The sequence below is a fragment of the Melanaphis sacchari genome, unplaced genomic scaffold, assembly GCF_002803265.2.
Source record: "Melanaphis sacchari strain LSU unplaced genomic scaffold, SCAv2.0 Contig24_pilon_pilon, whole genome shotgun sequence".
In the NCBI taxonomy this organism is placed as follows: Eukaryota; Metazoa; Arthropoda; class Insecta; order Hemiptera; family Aphididae; genus Melanaphis; species Melanaphis sacchari.
Genome location: NW_020271125.1, coordinates 503,489 through 525,340, shown reverse-complemented (window position 1 = coordinate 525,340; position 21,852 = coordinate 503,489). Strand labels below are relative to the sequence as shown.

Here is a 21,852-nt window from a genome sequence, read left to right as displayed (position 1 = left end):
GTATAATATTACTCTACCTATATTATATAGTTCTTATCTTAAAATTAAATAGAGGTAGGAAGGTATATTGAAAATCATTTTTTCCATTTTTAATATGTATTGGATAGTTTTATATCCTTAGCTTTAATTTAACTTTAAGTATTTGTTTTGAAAGTGTTAGAATGTTGAGATCAAACGTCAATCATGAATTGTGTATAGCGGACTATAACCTAGTCGTATACGACTATAATTTATAAACTGATTGCAGTAATATGCAAATAAAGAAATATTAAAATACTGCAGTATCAATTATCAATTTAACTAATTTTAATAATAAGAATAGACTCGGGCCACTTTAGGTGCTACGTTGATTTAAAATGACAAATAATACTCGTGCAATCGTAAAATTGAGAATTGAGATAAGCATTAGGGTTGATAAAGGCGTATAATGGACCAAATAGGTTGATCCTACAAAATTATAAAACAAAGTCCATATTGCGGAGCTCTCGGACTACTGTTTACTTGGAGTTGATAATTTAATATTAGAACATGAAGATCTTAACGCTAGTCGTCATAATAATTTGTTATTTAATATGTAAGATTATTTTCATCTGAATATTTTATTTACCCATTTATTTCAATCGATAATGAAATGACGTGGATTAAGTAATTAATAGTAAACAGTTTTAACTATTGAATTGTTAATAATAATGATAATGATGATGTGTTTGTTCACTCGAATATGGTCTTTTGGCTTTATTCATTATTGCTACCCGGTTAATAGTTAATACCTACCACAGACCAGGCAGCTTGCTAGTGTAAACGGGCGTAATACTATTCTAATATGAGAGGGAGGCCTAACTCAATGTCTAATGCAATGCATTATCATATATAATACCTAATATCTATCGTTATAATATTATTTAAATTGTTTGATCCGAAACTATTAAATTCTGAAAAAAAGTTTTTGTGGCTTTTATTTCTAAATGCCCACCTTTGCTTAAAGAAAACAAACCTCAGTACCACTTTGACTCATTATAATATAATTCTAAAGTACACAAGTGTTTTTTTTTTTTAACTATGCTCGTGATTGTCTAAGGATTTTGAAATTTAATTTGTAGTAAGTTCATTTTTTGAACATTACATGCTTTATGTTATTCCTTGCGTCCACTTATCGAAAATTTTTAAAATATCGTCTGATGAATGCCCATTTCATATTTTGAAATTATCACCGATTCTAAAAAACAATTCTTCACATTAAGTATAAAGTAAATATTGATATCGAATGAAAAGTTAAGTCTGTTCCTATTTTTGTACCTTGCAGGCGATAACTTTCATAATTTTGGACTATCACAGCCAGCAATGTATAGACGTATAGACATACATTTTATCACTTTGATCTGAGTACCTTCGTTTAGGTATAGCAAGTAAGTAAGTACTACCTAATACACTTAGATAATTATTTTTATTTTTAATTAATTCCGATCTTTTTCGATTTTAATTAATAAAAATATTTATTGAATTTTGTTGTTGAAATAGAAATTGACATGCGTTGTAATATCAACTTATTTTATCAGGGTAGAATGACTAGGACGGCTAAGTAGATACTAACAATATAAGTAGTTTAATGTATTTTCGAGCTCTGTAATGTGTCTACAATTGTAAAAGTTAGTCGTCCATTGGATATAGTGGGTACTTATACAATATAAATCGCGATAACCGAAAAATTTGTTAGATATTTTTTACGCATGTATGGTATACTTAATATTTCTAAACTTGCACTCGTACTAACAACTTGCTTAATATACTTTCAATATCTATTTTTCTGTGCGCTGAGTGTAGTGAAATTTTAAACTTTGACCCTATTTCAATATTTTGCTACGCAAAAATTATCAATATTATTTACCAGTAGTATATATTACGGTAGGTAATATTCTAAGTATAGTTGTAAATGTATTAACAAATATTTGATTTTTACAATATTGCCTATATTGCCTGTTTATGTAGAAGAAATGTGTTTTTTTTTTATTGATAATTTTTGAGGACATAGTTGAACTTTTTAGTACTTCTATTTATGAATATCTAAGTTGGTGTTTGGTTGGATATTAGATTGAAATCTATGCTTTAGTTGCGAATTTTGATACGAAATATTAGTACTAATGCTGGTGGTAATATAATAAATATTTAAACATTTAAATATTTAAATATTTAATGAAATCAATAAAAAGCTAATAATAGGTAGTATTCTACCTTAAATATTATCTGGTGACCCACGTTTGGTCTACTAAGTATAGGTATTCTATAACCAATGATATTATACTAATGCGTATTGAATGCTGATATTGAAGTGACGGCTGTCTATTGGTTATTGTTATTTGTTTAAGCATATTGATTCTTCAAAATTATTGCATAACAATTTATATTATAACATATATATTTTAAGATATTATTCTATTTTGAAAAATAATCTTATTTACACAACACATAAACAAAGTAAATCTATTATAAAGATTATTATAATTTATCAACCTACGCTTTCGAGATTATCAACAAAAAACTAATAACGTTAATTCAGCTCATGTACATAAAACGTTTGTTGTTTGTTTATAAATAATGAATATTTATTTTGAAAGTGTAAATAATATTAATTTTGAGACTAAAATTCTCTGTAAAAAATTATTTTAATGATAAATTATGTAATATTATTCCATCAGAAAGTGTTACATTAAATTATTACAGTAAGCAAAGTGATTCTTCTTCTTTTATAAAAAACACTATATAATATATTTCTCTACTCCACAAATTTAATAATTTAAGTAGTTTCATTAAATAATTATTATGGTAATTGGCTACTGCATATTGTAGAGTTATCGTGTTATTTTTTTCGTAACGCGCGATGTATTACGGATTATTCAGTTAAGATTAAATTTAAATCCATATTATACAATCCAATTTAAGAATTTGTACAAAGTATAAAGATAGTAATAAAGATTATACTAATGGATTTTTTTTTTTTAATTTTTGTGTGAACAATATTGATTCATGAGTATATAATAGACAAACGTGTAATGATTTAGTACTTTAGCAGTGTGTAAATTCAACTATGTAGACTACTTATTTAATAGTCTAAGGTTTTGACACGAAACAAGAAGAGTGATGTTGTTCATTCTTGCGCATAATAGGTACTTGATAGTTGATACATACAAGTGGAAGTTCAGACATTCCTTTCGTATTGAAAAGTTAAATTTCTTAAATAATACCATCATTTCCTTAAATTCTCAGTGAGATTCGTATTTGTTATAGCAATAAATATATTTATGTTACTTATAAGTAACAGGAACAAAGTTTTGCGGAAGTTGGATTATTTAGTGTGTGTAAATATGACTGTTTATTAATTATACGTTGCATTTTGAAAATCCGGATTGAGTGGAAATTTTAAGAGAAATCAATTGAAAATATTATGCTTGATAAGACATATCGCAGTAATGTGTGTATTATATTTTGTTTAAAATATTAATAATTTTTAATGTTTATATTATTTTTCATCCATAATTTTATACTAGAATTATAACTCTTACTTCTTAAAAAAAATTTAAGAGAGGTTGGTTAGTAATGTGAACAGGAAGTCCCTTTGATACCTACCTGAAATTTTAACATTTTACACCTCGTCTCACCTCTCTATTCGTTTAGGGCCATCTTCAGTATGGTGCAGCCAAGATTCTGTAAAGAAGATTTAAATTTAAAATTTAACTATAATTTTTATAATTAATAATTGTTAATTTTATTGTATTATTATTTTAATATTTTTATGTACATAATGTGTTAGAAGTAATATAAGTATAATTATAAACTTTTTCAATATAAATAAGGGCTATCAATTTATTTTATCATATCTCATACATATAATTTGTATATAATAAAATCTAAACAAAATACTCAGTAATCAATTGTTAATTTTTAAATTATAAATTATAATTTTAATATCATAAATCAATAATCATAATATAAAACAGAAACGTAGTAAAGTACTTTTCTAAAATTTCGTATACATAATACTATCGGCCATTATTATACGGACAGTACCTACCTATACCTATTCTAAAATTTGGTTAAAAGAGGTAAATTTACATCACATATTTACCCTCAACATTTCTAGTGTATTATACAATATTTTTTAACTGTCTGGTTGGGTTTAGCTTACACTGTAAGTGTTTCGGGAGTTTATAGCCGTCAAACGCTTTAATGGACCAAGGAGAACAAAATGGATGACGAGATTAATTGGCAATCGTCGAGTGATCAAAATCGAAAAATTTGAAGAATAAATTTAAACGTTTTTCAAAACGTAGCAAACCATCAAAGCATTTGGATTGTTTGTTCTTTGTGAACCGTTGATTTGATTTTAACAAGTTTATTCACTTGCACGTTTAAGGATAATTCGTGAGCTTATATTATTATTGTTATTACATCACGGATGGGAGGAGCTCGTACTCTGCATGGCGGTTCTTAATGGAAAACATAATATGTTCGGTATAGCATAAATATTAAGTTATTTTGTCGCCGTGTATAAAAATGTAGTATGCACTAGCGTGTCGCATCCGATGACGTGTCACGCAGGTTCACGACTTATTTTCGTATATTATGATATCCATATTACAAAACACCGTGACATCGTGTATTTAATAATATATAATTGTATTTATTCATCGTCGTTTTCGTCTTCGTTATTTGGACATCATAAAATAATAATAGATATTTTATTGTACATATACGTGCGCGCGCACCGCGTCCACGCGCAACACTAGTACGGTTTCGTCGGGAGGAACAAAATAATGAGTCAACAGCAATCTACGGAAGAGGAGAAACTTGCTCGTCGACCGTCGACGCGAGCGTACTCGTGTATGTACCTGCTATTAAACTATATTTGGTTTATATTTTAATATAATTTGTTTGTCGCATCCCAACTTTTGGTACAATTATTGATATTGGACAATTATCGGACCATAAGATATTTCTGCGGCATGTACCGGTTAGTAGCTGGTGCGGCGTCGCGTCAACATTCGCGTATCGTCGTTGCCGCTGCCCGACGTGAGTCCGGTTCCACGACCGCGGAGTCGAGAGTACCCTACGACCGACTTGGAGTGGGCGTGCCGAAAGAGACTTGGCCCGGAGAGAAGAGGTAAACTAATATACATCATATACAAAATAATAAATATATAACACGTGCACAGTTACCCATATCGTCGACCCGCCGATCCGCAGCGGTTCAACGACCGTTTTTTGTTATGTTTTCGATTAATTTCTAGAGTGGCCCTAGTACCGAATTCCGTGGAACTCTTGACGAAACTTGGCTGGAACGTAAGAGTCGAACGAGACGCTGGCATCGAGGCAAAGTTTAGAGATGGAGATTATGAACTCGCTGGAGCCGAGATCGTTTCAAAAGAAAACGCATTCGATTCAGGTAAGCCGTTAAGTTACAAATCACGTCTTTGAAATGTGTGTTTTGAAAAATGTTTATTTTTGTATATTATTTAATTCTAGACTTCGAGTATACTATTATATTGTCTAAATTATTTATGTGTTAGATTACAAGATATTATATCAGTATACATTTAAAGATTGGATAGAGGAATTTACATTACCTACCCTGCAAGGGCGGATTTAAAAATTTGCCGCCCCTGTGTCAAAAACAAAAAAATTACCGCCCTTATTTAAAAAAAAAATCACCTCTGTACTACAAAATTTCCTTACGTGATAATATTTTCTATGTATTATGCAATTATTTTTTTCATTCAACTAAAATTCAATAAAAAACGTTTTGATTCAAATATAGTATATTATCTTTATTCTTATTATACAAGAAAAAAATAATAAATTTATTAAATAATTATTTGGTTATAAAAGTAGTTTTAATGTTAATTATTTATTTTTAAATTGAAAAATTTAAGAAAAAAATTAAGTATTTTTCTATAAGTAGGTACAAGAATAAAATAAATATTAAATACAATTTTACTGCATATAAAAAGCCGCCTTCCATAAATTTGTCGCTGCATAGTTCGCAGTGCCTAAAATCCGCCTCTGTACCTACCTAATACCTACTTACTTATTTCAATTACTTAAACTTGAACATGAACATCGAAGGGTTCCCATGTCGCTGTACTCGCTTAATTTAAATTCGTATAAAGTAATATTATTAAGTATCATAAACTTCACTTTAAAATTATTGAAGTCCGCAATTTAAAACTTTAATTTAGGTATACATATGATCTTTAATTTAGAGATTATTATCTAGATATTTACAATTTACCATAATCTAGATAATACATATATGTATAGGTGTAGTTGGGGGGTTTGAGGAGGCTTAGCCCCAGCTTGGAAAATAACCTCCCTAAATGCAGACGAAGCCCTCCACGAGTCAGAATATGCCTACCCTTAGGAAGGCTACAGCCTCCCAAAAAAATTGACCACCCTACGCCTATGCATATATGTAGTTTTACTGAATTTGGCAATTTGTATTTTTATGACAAAATTTAATATAACGAATTTAAAATTTTGAACTGAAAATCAGTAAACAATCAATCCAATTGTATTATTAATTGTGCAAATTATAAATCATAAATATTAGTTTTATTCATTAAACAAAATATAATAATGCAATAACCATTTGTAAATATATTATATTGATGTATTATAAATTATTATGTTTCTATTAATTATTATTTATTATTGTTAATTCCAACCATTCTAAAACTGACAAAAACTAGTAGAAAAAAAGTATTCTTATAGAAATTGAAAACTTTTTTAAATATTTGAATATGTATTCTGAATGCTTCACTTATTCAAATACGTATTTATAATACAAAATAAAAGTGTTCTTTACAAGACTGTTTTTGGGTAAGCATTAAGTACCTATTTTTTTTTATTTTTAATCTCAATAATTGACAGTAATAATGATAACCAAATTAACATTTATGATTTAATATTGACTGTTTAATTTTAAATTATACATAATACCTAAAACTATCTTATCGCCTTTTTCATATTTACGCTACAGTTGGTAGTTTTTAAGAGTGATATTATCATTCTTGAACCCGAATTGACCCTGTCTTTGTAATAACATTTTTGATTAATTCCAATAAACGCTATTCTCCTATGCAAATTTTTTTTCTTTAATTTTGAGGAGTACGTTTTTTGACCTACTCAGATCTCTTTACAAATTTATAGGTAGGTACATGTTTTAGATTTATTTTTACCAATAAATATAATTATATTACTATATTGTCAAGTTGAAGTTTTACACATTTTATAAAGTTCCACTCATCAAATAAATACTTTAATTATTTCTATCAAAATTACTTAATAATTAACATTTAGATCAATAAGTCACTAATAACTGATATCGTTTACGATATAGGTAACCCAACAATTTTTAAAATTTTAATGAATGAAAATATTATGAAGTTTGGTAAAAGGTTATTTGCGATTTGGTAATTTGGTATACTCAGTATAATTCGTGTCTATAAATGTCTTAACATAGGTCATTCTTGATGTCAATATTCATCTATTATCTTATTATTAAACATATGCTATACATTTTGTAAATACAAAATGTTATTACTTATTACAATCATTTTTAAGTATATACACATTTTATAGATAATATATTTTATGATTTATAAAATTTACACGTTAACCTTTATTAATATTGTTTGATATTTTCGTATAATATATGTTATTATGTCAAATATATAAATAGGTAATAGAAAATAGATAATTTATTATTTAAATCATTATCTTAGTTAGTTAAAAATCGAAGTTTATAGTGTTTTTTAAATATAATTGTAATAAGTTAATAACCATTAATATAAAATATTATTTTAATTTTTGGTTTTTATTGAAAATTTTAGTTTATTTTCATCAATATTAATTATTATTATACCTTTTATAATCTGTATGTATACAAATGTATTAAACCCTATTTATATAAGTTTTATTGTTTAATCTATCCTTAAATTATTTATGTTTTATATTTAAAAACGGCGTATTGTAAATCAATTAAGGCGCATTAATTAAGAATCATTTCTATAATCTTTTTATTAAAATTATTTTAAACGTTGATAAGTATAAGACTTTATCTATACAAACCTATATAAATCAACAGGTTTTTTTTAAAATTTATCAGTGATTTATTTTATTTAGTTCAATATACTTTAGTTTAGGTATACTGTACTCGTAATAAATTAATATAAAAACTTTTTTTTAAATGTCTGAAGGAGTTTGAGTTCAAGGGTTTTGTTTTAAATTATGTAAGAGATTAGCGAGTACAATATCTATTTACTGTGCTATGATAGCTTTAACTACTTAATTAGAATTAATTATAATTATTAATCAGCATTCAGCAATATGTTTTAGTACATATATATTATGTTGCTATAATGTATTATTATTATTATTTACATCATTGAGGTTTAGGTACCTACGCAATATAATTTTATGACGTATTTTACGCTTATTTATTGTGTATTTATTATCAATTATTATCTTATTGTTGTAGATACCTCGTAATTGTTATGTGTCACAAAAACGATTGATATTAGGATTAAACTTAGTTGGAAATAGCACGAGCTTTAGTCTTTAATAAACACTAAAAAAAAGGTTATCTTAATTCACACTAAATGATTTATATGTAAAATGTAATTTGTAATTTAATGTATATAAATAATAAATAAATATCTACTATATATTATGAAACACTTTTTTATTAATACACAATTTTTTAGCGTTACCATTTATTATAGCACTTATCAACACACATGTATAAATTGTATATGCTAGTATTTAAATCTTAACATGCTTTTGACTTATTACGGAAAACAATAAAGATATTGCTACTTGCTAGTATCTATATAATTTAATATACTTTATTAATTATAGAGATAATACTATGAATATTATGAAATTGTGCCAGTGGCGTATTTACAGGGGAAATTAGGAAGATATATCTTCTCTCCTTAAATCTTTTACTTTTTTAAATTTATATTTATGTGATTATAGTTGTGTTTTTTCTGTTTATAATTTTCATATATAATATGATAAAATGCTGAGATGTTTGACATTGAATATTTTGGGTATACTTCCTAGGTACCTCAAAAAAAATCTTAGATACGCCTTAAGATTGTACAGTTGATATAATCATGTATATAGAACAATAATTTAATAATTGTATAAACTTTAAAATATTTATTAAAATATCATGGTTTTGATTAATATTTAAATTGATTTTTAACATCGTATAGTTTAAACAGTTTGTTAAAATTTTCAGATGTTATACTTAAGGTCAGACATCCCATTCCAACCGAGGTGCCTCTGTTTAAAAACGAATCCACATTGATATCATATTTTTATCCAGCGAAAAATCATGATTTAATTAAATCACTGGCAGTAAAAAAAATGAATGTTTTTGGTAAGCTATATATGTTCTTATACCTAATAGTTATGATTGTCGCGTGCATAACTTAAATACATTTTTGTATGGGGGAGCAAACTTTATTTTATGTCAGTATAATACTAAAACCACCGATAAGCTTTACTTAATCTGTAGTATAACGAATTGGTAATTTATCTAATAGATATCTGAATATATCATATCATATTATAAATATATGATACGTACCCATATAAAAAAACAAAAATCAACTATTAAAATACCTAGCCCAAGCTACTTTTTGTTTACATATCAAATGATTCACCATTCACCAAACATGCTCACTTAATTTTTTCATATGTTAAAAATGTATTTATAAAGATCGTATTTTCAAATACTTTAATTTTCTTGTTCTATTTAAAGAATGTCATTAACTATGGTGAACAATTTTATTTTTTTAAATGAAAATTTATTTATTTTACTGTAAATAATGAAGAAATGTTCACATTTTATTAAAATAAAATTATTATCTAAATAAAAATTTTAACAAATAGTTTAGTTTTTGAGTTATTAAAATATATATTATTTACTAAGTACTAAGTACTTAAAATTTAAAAAAATATAAATTTGATGTAATATTTATAATCTAGTACTTTTATATTCAAACAATGAAAAATATTATAATAAAATAGATTTATATTATTTTAATTATTATATAATATTTAACAAATCAGCTTCATATCTTTACAAATTTATATTAAATAATATTTTTCAACTCTCTTTAATTCGAATTACTTATTTCTTATTTTCCCTCAATAATTCAAACTTATTTCATAGAAAACCTGTATAAATCGAATTTTAAACTTGATATCCTGAATTCCAAATAACCGAGTCTACTGTACATAGTTCGAATTTTAATTTTGATAAATACCTATATCAATATTTTCAAAAAAAAAATCATCTGCTTAACAATTTACAAAAAAATGGCGATTCTAATTTTTTTTTATATATAAACTAAAACATTTTTTTTACTTATCCGTTTAAAATATAATGTGTTTTTAGAAAGAACTCCTAAAAATCTAAAATATGTTTTCAATAATATTTAATTAATCATTTTCAGTTTTAAGGGCATTTGATCGTTAAATTTTTAAAGGCGGTTACTCTCCTATAATTTACGTCTTTGATGATTATTATAAAATGTGCTATTTATTTTTTAATTTAAATTTAATTTCCAGCAATGGATTGTATGCCTAGAATATCCAGAGCCCAAGTTTTTGATGTATTAAGTTCCATGTCAAACGTGGCTGGTTACAGAGCTGTCATTGAAGCTGCAAATCACTACCCAAGATTTTTAGCTGGTTTAAAATTAATATTTGTTTATAAATCCCATACATAATATTTGAACATATTGTTTTATAAATTATAATTATATTTCAGGACAAATAACTGCGGCTGGGAAGTTACCACCAGCTAAAGTATTTGTGATTGGTGGAGGTGTAGCTGGTTTGGCCGCTATTGCACAGGCTAAAAATATGGGAGCCATTGTCAGAGCGTTTGATACACGGTCTGCTGTCAAAGAACAAGTTGAATCCTTAGGAGCGCAATTTTTGACTGTTTCTATTCAGGTATGTAGTGTATACAATCTCTTAATAATTAGTAAGCGTGATTGGTAATTTAATTCTGTTTTTGATCAAGTTGGTTTTTTTTTTTTTTTAGGAAGAAGGATCAACTTCTGGGGGTTACAGTAAAGAAATGTCTAAAGAATTTATAAAAGAAGAAATGGAGTTGTTTTCTAAGCAACTAAAAGATGTAGACATTGTTATATCAACTGCATTAATTCCAGGAAAACCGGCACCCAAGTTGATTTTAAAAGTATATATACTTTATGCTTAATATTTTGCCATATTTAAATTAGTGTGAAATATTCTAAAATGTAGATAACTTTTAGGAACATATTAAAAACATGAAACCTGGAAGTGTTGTAGTTGACCTAGCTGCTGAAGCGGGCGGGAATATTGAAACAACTCGTATTGGCGAAATTTACACTTATAATGACGTTGTGCATATAGGAATAACTGACTTGCCATCTAAACTGCCATCACAAAGTTCTTCTTTGTACTCAAATAATATATCAAAATTTTTACTAACTATAGGCAGTGATAAACAGTTTTGGATAAATTTAGATGATGAAGTTATAAGGGGAAGCATTGTTTTGAAATCAGGAGTGTTATTGTGGCCACCACCGCCACCTCCACAACTTGAAGTACCAAAAGAGAGTAAAGTGGTTTCAAAACAAATTGATATTATCCCTGTTGATCATCTTAGAAAACATTTGAAAGATTCGTTGGCAGTTACTACAGGCCTTGGAGGTTTATTGGCACTTGGAGCTTTATCTCCTAATCATCATTTCTCTATTATGGCATCTACATTTTCATTAGCTAGTATTGCTGGTTATTATACAGTTTGGGGTAAGTGTCAAGTGTTATTATACGTTAATTATTTCTATTTTTTATCATCATGAAGTATTACGAAAACATTTTTTTATTTATATTATTTAGATGTGACTCCTGCGTTGCATTCACCATTAATGTCCGTTACTAATGCTATATCGGGAATAACAGCAGTTGGGGGTTTATTATTAATGGGTGGATCATATTATCCTACAGACGCGGTACAGGTAATAACTATCCTTCACACTTTCATTCAATATTGATTTAAAATAATAATAATCATTTTTAGGGATTAGCTGCAACAGCTGCACTTTTATCGTTTATTAATGTATTTGGTGGATTTGTAGTGACTCAGCGTATGTTACAAATGTTCAAAAGGTAAATCATTGTTATGCTCATTTAAATTTATGCTTTCTCCTTTTATAATAAATTATTCTAAATAAAAAAAAAATATGTTATTAATTATTATATTTAGACCAGACGACCCACCAGAATACAATGCATTATATTTGATACCGGCTTCTGTATTTTTTTGTGGTTATACATGGGGTATTATGAATAGCTTACCAGAGATACATAATTTTGCAGCACTGGGGTCTTCTTTATGTTGTATTGGTGCAATTGCTTCTTTGAGTTCACAAAAAACAGCTCGCTTTGGAAATAATTTAGGAATAGTCAGTATTTTAAAATATATTATTTTAATTATAATATATACCTTGTGAATTTTTAATTTAATTTAATTATAGATTGGAGTCAGTGGTGGAATTGCTTCAACACTTGGTTACATTGCACCATCCGCAGAAGTTTTATCTCAAATGATAGCGTGTACTGGCCTTGGAGGTGCAATTGGTTCGATTGTAGCAAAACGAATACAAATTACTGATCTACCTCAACTTGTTGCAGGATTTCATAGGTATACACTAGGAAATAATCAATTTTCTCAATTTAATATAGTTTTTATTTTTAGTCTTGTTGGTTTAGCCGCAGTGTTTACTTGTTTAGCAACATTCATGCACGATTTCCCATTATTTGAAACTGACCCAACTGCAACTGTTATTAAGACATCATTATTCTTAGGTTCATCAATTGGTGGAATCACATTTAGTGGGTCGTTAATCGCTTATGGAAAACTACAAGGAATTTTGGCTTCAACGCCATTATTGCTTCCAGGAAGACACACAATAAATATGGGCCTTCTTGCCGGAAACTTAGCTTCTTTGGCATATTTTTTCTTTGACTCATCAATGTTTGGAGGCTTAGCATCATTGTCATCTGCTACTGCTTTTTCGGCAGCTCTAGGATTATCGCTAACCTCATCTATCGGTGGTAACTATTTTACTAATACATTTATATATTTTTTTGAAATATTAACAAAAACCTTATGCTATTATATTTCAATAATTAAAAGATACAACAAAAATTAAAGGATAATAATGAACATGAAGGTATCAAAAAATGAAAAAGATAAGAAAATTAAATTTATTGGGTGAAATTTGGAGTTTAATAATAATGATAGGTTTAAAAATAAATTGAACTACATTAATGACTTAAATTTATATCTATTATATAATTGTATGAATAATTATTTTATTAATTGAATAATAAATGTTTTAGGTGCTGACATGCCAGTCGTAATCACAGTGTTAAACAGTTATTCAGGATGGGCATTGTGTGCTGAAGGGTTTATGTTAAATAATAACTTGATGACAATTGTAGGGGCTCTAATTGGATCCTCTGGTGCTATCTTGTCTTACATCATGTGCAAGGTTAGGAATAAGTTATTTTGCATAGTAGTAATTTTGGAGTTTAAATTATACAACTATTGTGTACCTATTTAAAAACTGATTAAAATAAAAATATGTTTAATATCTTGTTTCAAGGCAATGAATCGTTCATTGACTAGTGTTATACTTGGTGGCTTTGGTAATAAACCCGTTAAGTCCACTAAACAAGCAGAAATAGCTGGAACATACATAGAAACAAGTGTTGACCAGGTAGCTGAACTCATGATCAATTCAAAAAATATTATAATCACACCAGGTGAGATGAAAAAATATTTGTTCGATGTCTCATACTTAACTTTTATTATTATTTAATAATTTGATATTTTTTAACTTAGCTCTTAAGTTTAATTAAAATGTCTTATAGTAATAGAATGTGCTTTATTTTTATATTTATTGGGAAACTATATGTTTAATTATTCATACCATATAATAGATTATAAATGGAAGTAAAGAAGCTTTTGGTTTTATAAATTTAAAAATTAAAAATTTTTTTATTAAGTATAAAATCTAACCATAATCATTTTTAAAATTGTATTAGCTCTTTTGAATTTAAAATAATAACATCCATATTAGTGAGTAAATTCCAGTAATTAACCAATTTACAATGAATAACAACTTTTAATTTATCCGTTCAATTTTTTTTTACAAAATAATTATAATTAAATATTTCACAGGTTATGGTTTATGTGTTGCTAAAGCACAATATGGACTGGCTGAAATGGTTTCAATTTTAAAAAAAACTGGAAAAACTGTCCGTTTTGGTATTCACCCTGTAGCAGGTATTTTGTTTGCTTAGCTTTATCAGATGATAGTTTTTACTCCCTATAAAAATTGTATGCATATAATTGAATATATTTATCTTAGGTCGCATGCCAGGTCAGTTAAATGTTTTGTTGGCAGAAGCTGGAATCCCCTATGAAGATATGTTAGAAATGGACGAAATCAATGATGATTTTAATAAAACTGATTTAGTGTTAGTGGTTGGTGCTAACGATATAGTGAATTCTGCTGCTGAAGATGACCCAGATTCTGTCATTGCTGGAATGCCAGTTTTAAAAGTCTGGAATGCAAATCAGGTAAAATTAAATGATAAAAAATTAACCAGTATTTAGTAGGTGTCTAATTATTTTTGTAATTTAGGTTATTGTTATGAAGCGATCCTTAGGTTTTGGATATGCAGCTGTTGAAAATCCAATATTTTACAAGCCAAATACCAATATGTTATTAGGAGATGCTAAAACAACATGTGATCAGTTATTGGCTAAAATTAAAGCTAATCAATTAATAAATTAAGTGTATTATTTATGATTGTAATTATAATGTTAATTTTGTATGCTAATATAATGTTTTTATACTGAAATTGTTGTATTATTTGTCTAAAAGTTAATTTAAATCTTTTAATTATTAGAATTTAATAAATAGTTTGAAAACAATAAATTAGGAATGTAAATAGTATACATTTTTTATTGTACTATTTTTATTAGAATTAAATTATAATTTTATAAACTTACCTACATTAATTCTATTTTATGTTTTTAAATTAGTTTTTTCTAAGAACCTTATAATTTAAGACATGGTTTATAGATATGGAAAGCTACTACCTAAATCATGCATAATTGTAATGGATAACGCTTTCTATCATTTTATGCTTTTAAACAATTACTCTAAAAGTAATGCTCAAAAAGCTGATGTACAGGATTGGATGAGAAATCAAAGCATTAATTTTTCAACACTTGAAACATTAGCTGAACTGTTAGATTAGTATTAACCTAGGTAACCTAACCTAACCTTAGTTAGATTAAGTTGCGAATTCAACAGGCCATGAAGTAATCCGTCAGTCACCATACCTTGTCAATATAATCCTATTGAACTCATATGGACACAGATCAAAGTAGAATTAGCAAAATAAATAAAAATAATACTTTTTAAATGGAAGACGTTGAAAGATTGATATACTAGGAACGATTAAATATTTAAAAGTGACTAGGAAAAATGTGTCGAACATGTTGAAAAAATTCAAGATGAATATAATAAGAAAGAGAAATTAAGAGTTAGCCTGTTGGAGCCAATTATTTTAATATTCGCATCTAATGACAGTGATTTTGGCGAGTGAAGATGACGTCGAAACACTTAAAAATTATTTTTTTATTATTATTATTTTATGATATTATGCTTGTATGTAATTAAGTTTTTCCATCAAAATAATATTTGTAAATTGTTTTTATATTAAACATTATGTACATGGTTTATAAAATAAACAGATCATTAAAATATCGCTCTATTCTATTGCAAAAATTATACTCATAGGTATTATAAATAATTTGATGTTTAAAAAAACGCGGGTTATATGTTTGATGATTTGACAACCACTATCACAAAACTGCCGCTTGGCGCAGACGGTCGGCGTATATTTTCCGTGTTTCCTACTATGATCCGTGACTATAATAGATAAGACAGGTTGATAGATATATTTCGATAAACGTTATCAGACATCAAAACATTCGAAACACGTGTATTCATCTTTATGTTTTACTTATTATAAAATCTGAGAACAATACTTTAATTTCAGTACACAAATACCTGAGTAGTAAGTACACAACAGACAGCAATAATTAGTGTTACAGTATCATAAACTCGGTGGTTACAGTTCAAGGCGTTCGATATTGGATACTTTACAGACTTCTAATAATAAGTAGAATTATTTTAATTAACTCAACAGTTTTACAATATGGGTTCCAAACGTAAATCTACCGTTAAGAAAAATGTAAGTATTTCATTATTTGCATCTATGTATGATTTGTTTAGCGTTTGAAAACATAATTATATCCTAGAATAAATTAGCTATGTGCCTATGTATGTAATATAGTTTCAAACTTGTGTTATATTTTCATCTTAAGGAAAATTTAATAGTTACTTTATTAAAAATTTATAACAGAGTTTAAATTTAAATTTTAAAGTTTTAGACATTAATTGATGTTTCATTTATTTGTTTATTTTATCATTTATTCGATGAAAACAGAAACGGTTGAAGAAATTAAAGAAAACTGTGTATGAAGAACCAGAAGAATTGAAAAGAGCTCCACATTCATTTGTTATCCACCGAGGACAAATTGGTAAAAGTCTGTTACAATTGGTCAAAGATTTTCGAAAAGTTATGGAACCATTTACTGCTTCTTCATTACAAGTAATTCAGAAATATAATTATTAATTTAAAGTGCAGTACCTCATACTCAAGTATATGATTCATTATTTAACCTTCTTCCTTTGAACAGGTTTACAAAAAAAACACAATTAAAGATTTTGTCGCCTTAGCGGGTCCAATGCATGTTTCACATTTGTGCGTATTCACAAGCTCAGAAACTGGGGTTAATTTTCGTGTGGCCAGATTACCTCAGGGTCCTACAATGACATTTAAACTACATAACTATGCTTTAAGCAAAGATGTTGTGTCATCTTTGCGCAAACAAATGGTAAATCCAAAATTGTTCAGTCATGCCCCGTTGATTGTTATGAATAATTTTACTGGTGAAGGACTACATATCAACCTAATGGCTACTATGTTTCAAAATATGTTCCCAACCATCAACGTCACAAAAGTAAAGACAATACTGATCATATTATAAAACTAAATATTAATTTTATTTTTTCCTATATTAAAACTAGGTAAATTTGAATGATATTAAAAGATGTGTTTTAATGAACTACAACACTGAAACAAAATTGATTGATTTTAGACATTATGCTATTAAAACTGTTCCAGTTGGCTTATCTAAAGGTGTAAAAAAAATTGTTCAAAGTAAAGTACCTGATTTATCAAACTTTGATGACATTGATGAATTTTTGTTAAAGTAAATAGTCAATATGCAATCTATCTCTATGCGTTTAAATTTATTATTCTAAAATGACATTTAATATTTTGTAGACCAGAATTATTGTCTGATAGCGAATTTGAAGAATCTACGAATTCTAATGTTGTTGTTCCACAAAAATTAGTGAGTCGAGGCAACATAGTAGGAACTCAGTCTTCCATAAGGTTGAGTGAACTTGGTCCAAGACTCACATTACAGGTAAAATCATAGAATAACAAGTTTTATTTTTTTTATGAACCATGGTTAATCAAAACTATTAATATGTTAAAAATGGTATAGTTGATTAAAGTTGAAGATGGACTTATGACTGGCGATGTGATGTTCCATGAATTTATCAAAAAACCAGACGATAAAACAAAAGCGGAAGAGGAGGATTAACTATAAAAATTCATAACTTTTATATATTTATCATAATTATATAAAAAATGAAATAATGTATGTATCATGTTTTTTGTTTATAATACAATTATCAGTTTTTAGTGATTGTTTTGAGATGTTTATTTCGTAAATATCATGATAGAAATGATTAGATATAATCATGTAGCACTGATACATTTGTAATGTTGATGTCAAGTGCATCTTAAGATAGATTGAGTTTCCCAATTTAAACGTCGTACAGTTAACATTTTCTACAGAAGACTATTAAATTCCATGGTGTACAAAATATACATTAAGTCCATAGTTTTGATGTGATAATTCTTGGTTAATTTAATTATAGTAAGTATAAACTTAAGCTATAATCATATTTAAAATGTACATAGGAGGTGATACAATGGATGAGATAGGAACATATCCCTAAAAATTAGTCCTTAACTAAAAAGTTATATATTCTTACTTTTTTGTTTAAATAGATATACTTGTATATTAAAAGAAAATTAATTTGAAGAAACATTTTTTATACAAATTCTAGGTAAAATTTAATTTTGATCTTTTATCCTCAAATTTATACTATTTAAGTAAATTAAAATTGATGTTTAATGCTTGGAATAAATACAGAAAAAACAAATTAATCTTAAGTAATTCCCTTACGTAATTTAGTAATTAATAATTAAATTATTATAATACTGGATATTTAAAATATTTAATATTTTAAAATTAATTAGGTGAAGTTTTTTCAGCAGTTAATTTGTGGCAGATTGCCCAACCAGGTATCAATTTATATTGGATGATGACTGATTGATAGACACTAAATTATTCTTGTTGGTATGTATGTATTTATTTATTTTTTTATTTTTAAAATAGCAACAGGACCTAACCAACAAGGACTTTGAAAATCACTTTCTTGTAGATGACCAATTTTTAGACATCTAAAATCACTACTGACCAAATTTCTAGTGAAATGGTTTTCATTTTTTCAACTTAAAGGCAGCTTGCTATTACTAGAATCAATGTTCACCAGTCCCTAGTCAATTTAATAAAATTTGAAAATTCTTGTTATTTGTTTTGCAGATAAATATGTATATTTTATTAAACATTTTTATTTTAAAATTACTGTCTAAGTACTGTGATTTTAAATACTAATAAAGACTGCAAGAGGATCCTTAACTTAGTACATTACTTTTGTACCTTAAACACTAAACACAATGTTCAGATTTTGAAAATGATATTAATAGTTTGATAGTATACAGTGCTTCTCAGTATTAGTCTTGAAATTTAGCTATTAAATACTAATAGTAATAATAATAATAATAATAATACAAATAGTTTTTTATAGTAATAAAACACTATACATAGTACATTGCAATAAAATTATAATTATATCACTTTGATTGAGTAAAAATAAAATGTTTTTTTAAATCAATTTCATTATAAGCATAGCTTTAGATAGTATTTAAAGCCATGTTAATAAGTACTTTTGATTTGATGGTGTATATAAATGTTATAACATTTATCATCATAAATATATAAATGGTGACAATTATAATAACGCAATACTAATATATTGTCATTCAATTAAAATATTAATAGTTTTAAAAATTAAACCTATTCGTAAATAAATTAAATGTATTAAAAGTTTAAAGATACTATCTAAGTAAAATTATCTCTGAGCAGACTTAGCTATTTGCTCTTTCAAAACAAGTATGCTTTGTCGTTGTTCTGCAGGCAATTTTGATATTTGTTCCTCAGTTAATTGTAACACTTGCATGATTAATGCCGCCTAAAATATAACACAAATTAATAAAAGTATTTTATTTTATGTATCATGTTGATAAAGAAATTAGAATAATTACCTTTTCTGTATCTGTAGAAGAACCGGGTTTAGGCAGTTGTACCTGTGGTCGAGTAGGTTGCTGAACAGCCTGAGGAGGTATTTGTGGTGGTGTTGCAGCAGCATTACTAGTGTTTGCTCTAGGATCTCTAATTGTATAAGTTCGAATATCTGAATCCATCGATACTGGTGCTCGAGGGTCTCTTGATACCCTACAATATTGCATAATAATAAGTTAAAAATAATTTAATTATTTTAATAAGAATTACGGTAATGGTGGTGGAATAGACGATTCAACTGGTATTGATGACAATGGTTGAGTGATTGGCATTTGAATTGGTGGTTGTCTTAAATCTTGATCCATGACCCGGCCACGATTTACTTGTCTTAAATCCATGTCTTCTACTAATCATAAAAAAAAAAAAACAAAATACAAAATAATTAATTTAATATTTATTATAGCAGCATTTATCATATTTCATACCATGAGACTGGATCATTGGAGGAATTGAAGGCTTGGGTTGTGACCACACATTATTATCATTATTGGGCATATGAGGCATTGGATTGACGGTTGTTGTTGCAGTAACAGAATTATTGGGTATTGGAGTAGGTGGAACTTGATTAGAAGATTGCAACATACTCTGTCAAATAATATAATTTGAATACAATTAACTTAAATACTTAATTTTAATAGGCAAAACTCAGGAAGAGTTATCTAAAAAATTAATATATTTTAATTTCATCTAGTAATATTGATAAAAATCTTTTATTTTTTATAATTACAGCTGCGACTTGAGGATCCACTATTTTCATTATAATTTGTGCTTGTAATAATGCGTATCCAAGTTGAGGATTTTGTAGTAACATGTTTCTAGCTTCAGTTGGATTATTCTATACATGTACAAAGAGTTATAAGTTTTATAGTTATTATTTTTACTACAAATTAAAAGTAATTTTGTTAGTAATACTTGAATGCAGGCTTTCATTTGTTTCATGAGCTCATACATTTGTTCTGGGGGTAAAGATGCGACTGCAGTACTTATGGCTTCTGGAGCTTTTTCAGCACTTACGGCTTCACCATAATGATTTTCCGAAGAAGGCATTCCCATCATTAAAGCTAAAATACAAAGTAAATTTTAAATTTTGATATTTAAAATTAATTAATTTACTAAATAGTTACACTGCATTTCAAGTCTGGATTTTTCTGTACAAGCGTTGTCAACACGTAGAGTACGTCCACCAATTTCATATCCATTAAGATTTCGCATAGCGCTAAGCGCAGTTTCTTGATCTTTGTACTCACAAAATCCATAACCTTTGGGTTTACCTGTTTCTCGGTCATATACTAGTCTATAATGGTTAGGTAAATAAAGTTAATTGTGATAAGTAACTAAAGAAAGATTTTTTTTAATGTATTTTACTTGAATGATATTACAGGTCCCACTTCACTGAAAATATCTTTTAATTTTTCTTCGGTGGCTTCATATGGAATGTTTCCCACTAAAACGAAAAAAAAATATTAAATACATCAGTGAAATAGGTTACATATTATAGAAGTATATGAATACCAAAAATACATACCGAAAACACTCCTCATAGATTTATCTAAAATGTTTTGGTCAGTCATGTTGGATGATTTACTATTGGGAATTTTTGAAGTTAAATTATTATTTTATCCGATGTACGATGTATCTATCGGTAAAATTTAAAATTCAAATTCAAATTTCAAAGTAATACCTACACGAAAAACTGAAAACTGAAAGAAGAAAACACATTGTTATCAGTTTATATGTTTCTAAGTAGATAATAATTTAAACAATTTGTTTACACTGAGCTTTTACAGTGTGACAGTTGTGCATTTTATAGAAATCTAAATACACATTTTTTCAAGCAATAATATTTTTAAAGCCGAGTAAGTTTAATTTTTGATTGTAGAGTTTGTTTGATTTCTGTTATAGAATTTAGTTCTATAATTATAATTTATTGTTTATGAACACCAACCACGTGAGAAGTCAAAATGTCCACAATCCATGTTTTGGAGGGATTTATATTTTACAAACTCAGGAACACTGATTAACAACGTGATATTTTGACCGATATGTATAATATTGAACAATTTAAAAACTATTATACCTTA

General features: G+C 27.1%; 3 protein-coding genes across 5 annotated transcripts; 2 read left to right on the top strand and 1 right to left on the bottom strand.

The window, feature by feature from the left end:
• Positions 1–4,605: 4,605 nt before the first annotated feature.
• LOC112595019 (NAD(P) transhydrogenase, mitochondrial-like) lies at positions 4,606–14,978 on the top strand. The gene is made up of 17 exons (XM_025340090.1): positions 4,606–5,155; positions 5,283–5,437; positions 9,299–9,439; positions 10,636–10,758; positions 10,838–11,025; positions 11,117–11,272; positions 11,349–11,868; positions 11,959–12,077; positions 12,140–12,228; positions 12,326–12,524; positions 12,597–12,763; positions 12,818–13,176; positions 13,465–13,616; positions 13,731–13,890; positions 14,309–14,413; positions 14,499–14,710; positions 14,775–14,978. Exons 1-17 carry the CDS (start codon positions 4,998–5,000, stop codon positions 14,925–14,927), a joined length of 3,156 nt encoding a protein of 1,051 aa, XP_025195875.1. The 5' UTR covers positions 4,606–4,997; the 3' UTR covers positions 14,928–14,978.
• Positions 14,979–16,122: 1,144 nt separating this feature from the next.
• Positions 16,123–17,941, top strand: LOC112595040 (protein Peter pan). Of its 2 annotated transcripts, XM_025340114.1 has the most exons (7): positions 16,123–16,221; positions 16,282–16,398; positions 16,654–16,818; positions 16,907–17,230; positions 17,298–17,482; positions 17,557–17,701; positions 17,783–17,941. In XM_025340114.1, the coding sequence occupies exons 2-7, from the start codon at positions 16,363–16,365 to the stop codon at positions 17,879–17,881; spliced, it is 954 nt and encodes a 317-aa protein (XP_025195899.1). In that variant the 5' UTR covers positions 16,123–16,221; positions 16,282–16,362; the 3' UTR covers positions 17,882–17,941. The 2 variants fall into 2 exon arrangements, with proteins under 2 accessions (XP_025195899.1, XP_025195898.1); XM_025340113.1 differs by having other exon boundaries at positions 16,123–16,398.
• A 1,506-nt stretch (positions 17,942–19,447) lies between these two features.
• Positions 19,448–21,480, bottom strand: LOC112595039 (cleavage stimulation factor subunit 2). 2 transcript variants are annotated; one of them, XM_025340112.1, is made up of 9 exons: positions 21,297–21,480; positions 21,137–21,215; positions 20,896–21,065; positions 20,684–20,832; positions 20,499–20,606; positions 20,197–20,356; positions 19,982–20,114; positions 19,735–19,924; positions 19,448–19,661 (listed from the first exon to the last, which is right to left on the bottom strand). In XM_025340112.1, the coding sequence occupies exons 1-9, from the start codon at positions 21,340–21,342 to the stop codon at positions 19,542–19,544; spliced, it is 1,155 nt and encodes a 384-aa protein (XP_025195897.1). In that variant the 5' UTR covers positions 21,343–21,480; the 3' UTR covers positions 19,448–19,541. The 2 variants fall into 2 exon arrangements, with proteins under 2 accessions (XP_025195897.1, XP_025195896.1); XM_025340111.1 differs by having other exon boundaries at positions 19,449–19,661; positions 19,982–20,117.
• Between the last annotated feature and the right edge of the window lie 372 nt (positions 21,481–21,852).

Bases quoted from the DNA above. Each gene is read 5' to 3' on its own strand.
- LOC112595019 (XM_025340090.1), top strand. From the start codon at position 4,998: ATGTACCGGTTAGTAGCTGGTGCGGCGTCGCGTCAACATTCGCGTATC. The intron at 5,156-5,282 runs GTAAACTAATAT...ATTAATTTCTAG, and splicing joins ACTTGGCCCGGAGAGAAGAG to AGTGGCCCTAGTACCGAATT. The intron at 12,525-12,596 runs GTCAGTATTTTA...ATTTAATTATAG, and splicing joins TTGGAAATAATTTAGGAATA to ATTGGAGTCAGTGGTGGAAT.
- LOC112595040 (XM_025340114.1), top strand. From the start codon at position 16,363: ATGGGTTCCAAACGTAAATCTACCGTTAAGAAAAAT. The intron at 16,399-16,653 runs GTAAGTATTTCA...CGATGAAAACAG, and splicing joins AATCTACCGTTAAGAAAAAT to AAACGGTTGAAGAAATTAAA. The intron at 17,702-17,782 runs GTAAAATCATAG...AAAATGGTATAG, and splicing joins GTCCAAGACTCACATTACAG to TTGATTAAAGTTGAAGATGG.
- LOC112595039 (XM_025340111.1), bottom strand. From the start codon at position 21,342: ATGACTGACCAAAACATTTTAGATAAATCTATGAGGAGTGTTTTCG. The intron at 21,216-21,296 runs GTATGTATTTTT...TTTTCGTTTTAG, and splicing joins ATCTATGAGGAGTGTTTTCG to TGGGAAACATTCCATATGAA. The intron at 20,357-20,498 runs GTAATTATAAAA...ATTATTTGACAG, and splicing joins TGGATCCTCAAGTCGCAGCT to AGTATGTTGCAATCTTCTAA.